Source organism: Vigna angularis, chromosome 3 (assembly GCF_016808095.1).
Source record: "Vigna angularis cultivar LongXiaoDou No.4 chromosome 3, ASM1680809v1, whole genome shotgun sequence".
In the NCBI taxonomy this organism is placed as follows: domain Eukaryota; kingdom Viridiplantae; phylum Streptophyta; class Magnoliopsida; order Fabales; family Fabaceae; genus Vigna; species Vigna angularis.
Window position 1 is genome coordinate 40007542 of NC_068972.1, and position 9656 is coordinate 40017197.

General features: G+C 31.3%; 1 protein-coding gene across 1 annotated transcript; it reads left to right on the plus strand.

The window, feature by feature from the left end:
* The first annotated feature begins 5084 nt into the window (after positions 1–5084).
* On the plus strand, positions 5085–6213 carry LOC108324404 (ubiquitin C-terminal hydrolase 13). The gene is made up of 3 exons (XM_017557353.1): positions 5085–5206; positions 5297–5439; positions 5783–6213. Exons 1-3 carry the CDS (start codon positions 5085–5087, stop codon positions 6211–6213), a joined length of 696 nt encoding a protein of 231 aa, XP_017412842.1.
* The last annotated feature ends 3443 nt before the right edge of the window (positions 6214–9656 follow it).

Consider the following 9656-nt stretch of genomic DNA (forward strand, 5'->3'; position numbering starts at 1 on the left):
GTTATTGGGACAATAGTCGAACAGATGATAAAATAATCAAGAATATCTAATTAAAGATATTGATAAGCAGATTATAAGCAGCCAACCAAATTTTTAGATAATCTGTTTATATTTTATTGGGTTTATGTCAATTTAAGGTTCATGAGACAACTTATAAATAGAGAGAGTCATGGTCACAAGCCACATATCACGACACTCAAACATTCAATAGTGATAACGTTTACTAAATACTCAACTAAGAACCAAGATTCTTCAAATTCACGTCTAACTTAAATTCACGCTGAGTATCTTTTACAGATATCTCCCCTGGAACACGAAGGCAACGGAAGTCAACCCAATTCAGACAGAAAAAAGATAAGCAGTTCAGACGATCCCAACTTTGAAAGACACGTCGGAACAGGTTAGTCCCTCGTTCCCAAAAATTCCCACAGAAACATATATATTTATCTTTTTTATGTTAATTGAATATCGTTTTATATTAATGTATCCAAAATGGTTTTTGTTATATAAATTCTTACAACACATAGACTACAATAATATCGTGGCAATAACTTATAAACTTGTTTTTGGTTGTTGAAAGAGTCTCTGTCTATTCGATTTCATCCCTTGACATAAAAATATTTCTTAATCAAGAATTAATTAATAAATTGAGTGCACATCAATAAATTCTCCTTTTTAAGATACTCTACCTATTTGAAAATTTTCTCAGGAACATAAAGTTTTCCCCAAAAACTAGTGTTTTCTCATTACATTACCTTAAATTTTGAGTCCTTTAATTATATACTTCGTACTTTATTTTTTTATGAATAACATACTATTATCTTGTTACATAGTGTTATTTCTTTGATTAAAGTGAAATTTTACAGTTGAATGATAAATGACTCTTATTGTCTACATTAATTATAATATTATTTTATATTTAAAAAATTCTATATATAATTTAATACACGACTAAACTTATTTTAAATGAGTAAACTTTTCTGAAAGACTTCGTTAAGTAGAGTTATTAAAATTGGTGACTTTTACAGTTATCATGGTGTAGTTCAATTTCCAGAATATTGGAGAACATGAATAATGTAAAATCAACTTCCAAATCTTTTCTCAACACGCAATCCAATAAACTGCGTCTACCAAGGCCGAAATTCATAAGAATTGCCTAAAGGTAAAATCATTACTTCAATTTTCATACGTATAAATTTACATAATTCAATAATGTAAAAACTACTTTCAAAACTGTTCTCAAAAGTTTGTAAGAATTTTATCAGTGTGATTTTAATTATGTTCTTTGTGAACTCTACCATCCAAGATGTTTGTTTCATGAATACTCCATCGTTTGATCTTTCTAAGTGAAAATCAAATATTGGCTGTTTTTGTCGGTGCTACGGTTGAAACTTAGAAGTTACTGAAATGGAGAATCAGAATAAGATTTTTTTTTTCTGACATAGCATTGTATTAAATTACGAGAATACCATACTTTATATTTTAACACAAGTAGTAGTACACTGTTTTCTAAGTCAAAATTCGTTTTCTGAAAAATTGAATTTTAATTTATATTTTAATCTTTTTTACAAACGTAGGTTTTTAAACAATTATAGGAAAAATATATTGAAATAAGGAAACCTGACCTATATTTTAAATCTTTTATCAGGCCTTCAAAGAAAGAATAATGGTCATGCATCTCACTTTTTAGAGGAAACAACTTAAATAATTTCTTTTAAAGAAATCAATGGCCTAATTTCAAATTATTGGTGCAAGAAACTCATCCAATAACATTGAATTGACTAATGGAAAACTTTTACAGAACAAAAACCATCATGGAAAGTGCTATTATTCCAGTTGGGAAATATAGTTTAACTTTCTATACAAATGGTCCTCATGCCCTTAGTAATCGATTACAAGGTTCATGTAATCGATTATAAGAATCCTAAGAATCATTACGAGAGGACTGAGAGTCATTTGTATAGAAAATTCAACTATACTCTTCATTTAGAATAATAACTTCACATGATGATTGTTGCTTTGTTTTTGTAAAATTTTTCCATTTTTTGACCCAAGATACAATAATTAACGAGGACGAAGTGATTGACATCAGTGAATGAAACATTTTCTTTAATTTTAACATAACCGTTTTGCATAACAAAGTATAAAACATGGTTGACATTATGTCTAACAAAGTTTGAAACATGGTTGATATTATGTGTACATCAAACATTAAAACTAGTAAATAACTAATTATTTCCCATAATGGGATGTTGACCCTTTAATGCCAGAATTGTGGTTCCTATAATCGATTACAAGAATCCTATAATCGATTACTATGGACCTAAGGGTCATTTGTACATAAAGTTCAATTTTACTAACACTTCCTGTGATTGTTTTTGCTTTGTTATAAATGCTTAAAAAATAAAAGTCAGAATACAATTTTCCAAAAATCGAATTTTAACTTACATTTGTAAAAAAATTATAAATCAAATTATAAATAACCGAAATCTAACCTATGTTTATAAAAAAAATTAAAATATAAATTGGAATTTGATTTCCGAATTTTAACCTAAGAAAAAAGTGTGATACTTGAATAAATATGAACAATATTCTATCCAGTAATTTAAAATACAACCTGTGCTATGTGAAAAAAAAAATCATCATAATACAAAGTTTAAAGTGTTTCAGAAGTTTACATGGACCCATACAAATTGTTCCTCGTTAGACTACATATACTAGGATACGTTTTCTCTTTATGAACACATAGGGTGCTTAATTAAATTACTGTGTACTGTACATTTTCCTCTTTCTATTATTTCATCTGTTTTTAGGAGGATTCGAATCTTTCCAATGGAAATTATGTTTACTGTTGGTTAGTTTATTTGGAATATGGTGTTCCTACTATTCCTCATAGGAAATTTACAAATTTAAAATTCATTCTAATTGATCAGCTAAACACAGAAGGAATATAATAAAAGGTAAATTTCACACTAAGACTTATGATAATCATATTATTTTGATTTAAATTCGATGCACAACTGACTTTTGAGTATGAATTTGTCAGAACTTAGTCACAACTTCAATTCAAGGTGGGATATTTTGAATCAAAATTTGTGTGAAATTTACGGCTCTGGTTCATCGTGAATGATAGTTGTATAATTGAAGTTCAGATATCGGTTCATAAGTCATGAGAAACAAGTTGATGAATTAGTGAGAAACATCGACAATAAGCTTGTTGAACTAGGTTTTTGCAGTATTCGGTAGATCTCTTCATTTTCTCAACACAAAAAAACTTATAATTAACTACAAACTCGTAGTGAGTTGAATTAGGTTTAAATTTTTTCGACTCACTAATAAGTGAATTCGATTGGATTGACTCAGTAAGTGACTAATCCGTGGTGGGTCAGATTAGGTTGAAACCACCAAACAACTTTAATTTTGATACTAATTTATATCATCTCGATATTGTATGTTTTTTTCACATAAATCATAGGATCCATATATCCTATAAATATGCATGGTATTTCATAAAGAAATACAATCTTTCATATTCACCTCATTTTACTCAATTCAAACTATTTTACTAACTTAAGCGTTGAAAAATCTTTTACAGATAAATCTTCTTTGTATTCCAACTCTCAATATCATATCCTCCAATTTACTCATATCTTGACACTTGTCTGAATGTCTATGTTTCATATCCCAGTAATAATAAAAATGCTGTCAAAAGTTTGATTCTTCAAACAATAACATGATAAAAAATTGACCTCTTTAAAATTGTAAAAGGGTCTAGATTGGAAAATAAATTTCCTGATAATCTACCTAGATAAATAAAATTAAAAAACAATTGTACAATAAATATAAATTGTTACAACACATACACTATCGCAACATTGACTTATAACTTGTTTTTGGTTGTTGAGAGTCTCATGTCTACTATATTTCAGCCCTTGACATAAAAGTAATTCTTAAACAAGAATTAATTAATAATTTTTGAGTGCACATGAATAAATTCTTTATTTTAAACTACTCTACATATAAGGAAAATTTTCTCATGAACAAATTTTCCCCCCAAAAACTAGTGTTTGGTTAAAGTATTTACTACCAACATTAATATTTATCTTTTATTACATGTGTATTTTTTTTAATTAAGTTTCGAGTCCTTTATTTAGATATTTGTACTTCATTGTTTTTTTATGAATAACATACTATTATATTGTACCATCGTCTTATTTCTTAGATTAAAAATATAGCATTGTGAAATTCTATAGTTAATATACAATGATATTAAGGATACATTAAGGGTATAGAGTTGAATGATAAATGACTATTAATTATAATATTATTTTATATTTGTTACAAAATTCTATATATAATTTAATACCCTACTAAACTTATTTTAAAAAACAAGAATAGGTTAAAAAAACTGAAACAGAAAAAAGAAAAATACTGATATCAATATTTCATCCAAGAAAATGAATAAACTTTTCTTAAACACTACATTAAGCAGAGTTATTAAAATTTGTGACTTTTACAGTTATCCTGGTGTGATAATGTAAAAACAACTTTCAAAACTTTTCTCAGTACCCAATCCAATAAACGGCGTCTACTAAGGCCCAAGTTCGTAAGAATTTCATAAAAGTAAAATTATTACTTCAATTTTCTAAATTGTAAAGAATGATTTATGTAAACAACTTCTTTTAATTTAAGAATAAATATATATATTTTTAATTAAAAATAAGATTTTTATTTATAAGTAAGTTTCGTTGGAGTTCAAAACCTTCACTGGCTCGCATCGCACGTTATCACAATCTCTTTAACTTTGGAAGTTCCTATTGTTGCGGTAAGTGGTGGGTTTGTGGCACTCATTTTGTGCAGTTATATCCATAGTTGTGTATTTTATAGCTATCTTTGAGGCTAACTGTACTGCCAATTAGCTATTTCATTTTGGTTTGCGTTATGATATATTGACACGTGACAATACTTATTTTATACGTGTGATTTTATTCAAGATCTCTATTTCTCATGAATACCCAATCGTTTGAGGTGAAAATCAATATTGTTTTTGTCAGTGCTGCAGTTGAAGCTTAGAAGTTATTTAAATGGAGAATCCGAATACAAATGTTGAAATGTATGGGAAGTTTACATGGACCATTACGAACTTCTCCACTTTAGACTCCGAGGAATTGTACTCGGATGCGTTTTCTCTTGATGGCCACATATGGTGGGTGATTAAATTACTGTCTACTACTGTACATCTTTCTCTTTCTATTATTTCATCCGTTTTTCTTATAAGTTTGGTGACTGCTTTTAGGAGGATTCTTATCATTCAAAAAGGGGATTTGTCAATTTTTTTGGATGCTGGTGTTGCTACCATGCCTCATGGATGGGAAAAATTTGCAAATTTCAGAGTCATTCTAATTAATCAGCTCAATCACAAAAGAAATATAATAAAAGGTATATTTCTCACATATCTCTCATGGATATTATTTTCTTTGGCGAATGAAACTGTTTTCCGGTTAGCAATTTCATAATTTCACTTGAAGACTCTCCTTTGATGTCTTTTTAAATTCCTCGAAGAATCAAATTATTTAGCTTTTAATTACCCCTTTACTTTTTTCCTATCCATAAGTTTTTTCTTAATACTTCAAAATTCAACCTTTACTTGTTTGTCACTCTTTTTGGCATGTACTACATATTATCCCAAATGGTTTGGTAGAAATTTGTAAGTGGAAACCATTTTACATAAGTAGACATGATAAAATATTACAAAGTTTTATTTGTTGTATGAATTTGTCAGATTGCAGCCACACCTTCAACTCAAAGCAGGGCAAGTGGGGTTTTCCATCTTCCATATCTTTGGGTGAACTTTGGCACTCTAGTCGCGGGTTCATTGTAAATGATACTTGTGTAATTGAAGCTCATATATTGGTTCATATGTTAGAGCATAAGAAACTAGTTGCTGAATCGGTGAGGAACATCGACAATAAGCTTGTTGAAAGCATTGAGAATATCTCCCCCAAGGAAATCATTTCAACCTCATCATTTGGTGAGGTGGTGGATTTTAGGGACATAGGAAAAGTAGAGAAAGATTTTATTCCTCTATTGGAAGAAGTTTGTTCACAATATCCCTTACTTATGGATATTAAGAAGAAGAGAAGTCAAAGATTTACTGACTGGGCTTTTACCGCACTTGGTAGAGTTCTTCATTTTCTCAACTTAAAAAAGTGATAGACATGGACGATGATGTTTGCATTCATCTTCAATCTTTGTGGGAGGAACTTGAGACATGTGGATTCGATTTGTCATGGCTGAAACCTCGTGTTGAGAGAGTTTTTGAGGTAAAAAGGTTGAAGGAGAATGTGGCTATTTTAGATATGGAAGCAAAGATTTTGAGGACAAAGATAATTGAAGCGAAGATAAATCTAGAAACAAAAAGAAGACAGTTAGGAAAAGAAAAAGAAAACCTTACAGAATGTGATTTGGATACTGAACTCGAATACGGTAAACCATAATTTATGATTTTATTGTTTGTGGAATAATTTATTATTGATAGTATACATGTTTTTTTTTTCAACTTTAATGTTCTCCTAATCATCAATATATGATTATATGATTTTTTTTATTTGCATTTGATAATTTTGAGACGATGGCGAGAAAGACTTGGTGAAGAGGATGTCTTATCAAGAGATGCTGGAAGCTGCCTTTCAGATGAACACCCAAGCGGCGCTGTTAACCCTAAGTGTTACTGAGACCGCCGCGGAGGGTAGGTTCGAACAGTTGAAGGAAAAAATGGACAAGGCGTTACAGGTTAATTTGGAGTTGAACGCTAAGCTACATGAGATGACCATTGCTCAGGCCGACTGTGAGAAGAAACAAGAGGATAAGGCTACTCGACTGTCTGAGACCCGTGTGACCGAGAAGCGCGCAATTGAAGCTTGTCGTAAACTTCGAAAAAATAATGACGATCTATCTCTAAAATGTCAGAATATGAAAAAAGTGATTGAAGAACTTGTCGCACAGAATACCGAGCTCATCCAAGAGAAGGTTAAGTTAGTCGATGAGAGAGACGCTTTTTATGCGGAGGTGGATGATTTGAATTATCAACTGCGTTTGTTGTTACCATGATTCTGATGAAAACAACGTTTAGGAAGATTGGAATGGAATTAAACCCAAACGAAGATCGGTATTTAAGGATTAATTTAGTTGTTTACTTTATGATGTATTTTATATTCTGTGTTGTTCATGAATTTCAACTGTTATCTCACTCCTATTAATGGTTAATATATATATATATATATATATAATTATTTTTTTATGCTATTGAATATTGTTTTATATTTCATGAAAGGTATCCTGAATGGTTTCGTAATATTGTTCTATAAATACTTATTTTATTATATTCAAAGATATAGTTATGTTAAATAGAACTTTGATTTAAATGTAATATGATAGTTTGAGATCAATCAAACAAAATTACGGAGAAACAGAGTCTTGAGATGATTGATTATGTAAGTGTGCGCTGAATATCCGAGATATTTTTTTTAAAATATAGTAAGAAATAATGTGATATAAACAATTTTTTAAGAAGAAGAAATTTAGGTATGCATATTGTTGTTTTAGGCTTTTAAGGTTAACTTAACATTGAATTTTGTTAATATACGACTCTCGTGACATGTTCTTCAAAAAATCCGATTCGTGCGGACTCTTCCCCCAACTAACGAAGAGATCTTGATGGAATTGCTACATATGAAATTGAGCACAATTTTGCAAAGAAATAGCCCGTTTGTTTCTCAAGAAGAGATGCGAAACATGCTCAATATCATTTGATAGAATAATTGACCCAGTCCCTTGTTGTTTGAAGAAATCCTCCACTTCCTTTGCTATTTTTTCACCAAAAGCAAACATGAGATAATAAATCCAGTCTTTCACTAAGACTTCGAATAGCTGTCCCGAATTCAAGTCATTTTCTTTAATTAATTGTGATTATTTTCTACAACTCTGTGAGACTTAAAAAACATAAAAATAACAAATTTCAGTTTTTGGTATTATACGAGATAGAGAAAGCAGAATGTGCGTACAATAATACGAAAATAATCGGTCAAAATAAATGAAAATCATAAATATACATTTGTATCAAATGAATGAAAGAAAGATTACATGTATAGTCGTCAAACTTCGAGAAAAGTTTGTAAAATTCGTTCTAGAAAAGTTTGTCAAACTTCGTTCTAGAAAAGTTTGTCAAACTTCGCTCTAGAAAAGTTTGTCAAACTTCGCTCTAGAAAAGTTTGTCAAACTTCGCTCTAGAAAAGTTTGTCAAACTTCGCTCTAGAAAAGTTTGTCAAACTTCGCTCTAGAAAAGTTGGTCAAACTTCGCTCTAGAAAAGTTTGTCAAACTTCGTTCTAGAAAAGTTTGTCAAACTTCGCTCTAGAAAAGTTTGTCAAACTTCGTTCTAGAAAAGTTTGTCAAACTTCGCTCTAGAAAAGTTTGTCAAACTTCGTTCTAGAAAAGTTTGTCAAACTTCGTTCTAGAAAAATTTGTCAAACTTCGTTCGAAAAAAGTTTGAGAAGAAAAGAAAGTCCCACTCAATCTTTTTATTGATAAAACCGTATTGGATTCCAACACGTCGTATTCAGTTACAGGCATGTGAAGAAAAACATGGGAAACTGTATTCAGTTCCCATCCGTATTCGGTTCCCCCACTGTGTATTCGGGTAGGAGCGCCTGTACTCGGGCACGAGCGCCTGTGTTGGGGACGTTATAGCGCTGCAGAGATTCCCTTCTCTGCGTTGTGGTGTTGTTGTTTCTCCGAGCTCCCACCACGGTGTTTGCACCACTCAACTCAAAATTCCAGTATACTCATCTCTGGCTTTCTGTTGTTAGGGTTTATCCATGACCACCGTTATTCGCAACCCTCTATTCATTCCTTCCTCCTCTCACCACCAGAATCTCAACCGCAATAACAACAGCTTATTGCTCACCATCCGTTTCCCTCACACTTCATTAAGACACTCTTCTCTCCAATTTAAATCCCGTTTCGCCGTTTCCTGCTCCTAATCGGAACTTTCTTCCCGGCGGCGTCCTCCGTAAATCTTAAACCACATTCCGGACCCTTCATATGTCTGCATTTTTGACACCACTCTCCGTGACGGCGAGCAGTCACCGGGAGCTTCCCAGCCGCATCCAAGGACGACTTCGAAGCCGTCAAGATGATCGCGCAAGAGGTCGGAAACGCCGTCGACGACGACGGTTAACTTCCAGTCATTTGCGGTCTCTCGCGCTGCAACGAGAAGGACATTCGAAGAGCCTGGGATGCGGTTAAGCACGCGAAGAGGCCCAGGGTTCACACCTTCAATTCCACCAGCGCGATTCACATGGAGTACAAGCTCAGGATGTCCAAAGAGAAGGTAATTGAGACTGCTCGCAATATGGTGAAGTTCGCTCGCAGTCTGGGCTATGAAAACATAATAACAATACTAATAATAAACATATTATAATAATAATAATATAATTTATTTTCATCTTAAAAATTATTTTTTATTTTTCTTTTTTTCTTATAATAATTTTTATAATTATATATAATATTAACAATTATCAAATCATACAACTTTGTAGTAACTTATATTACAAAAAATATTAAATTTAAATATAATTTCATGTTACTAAATTATAAT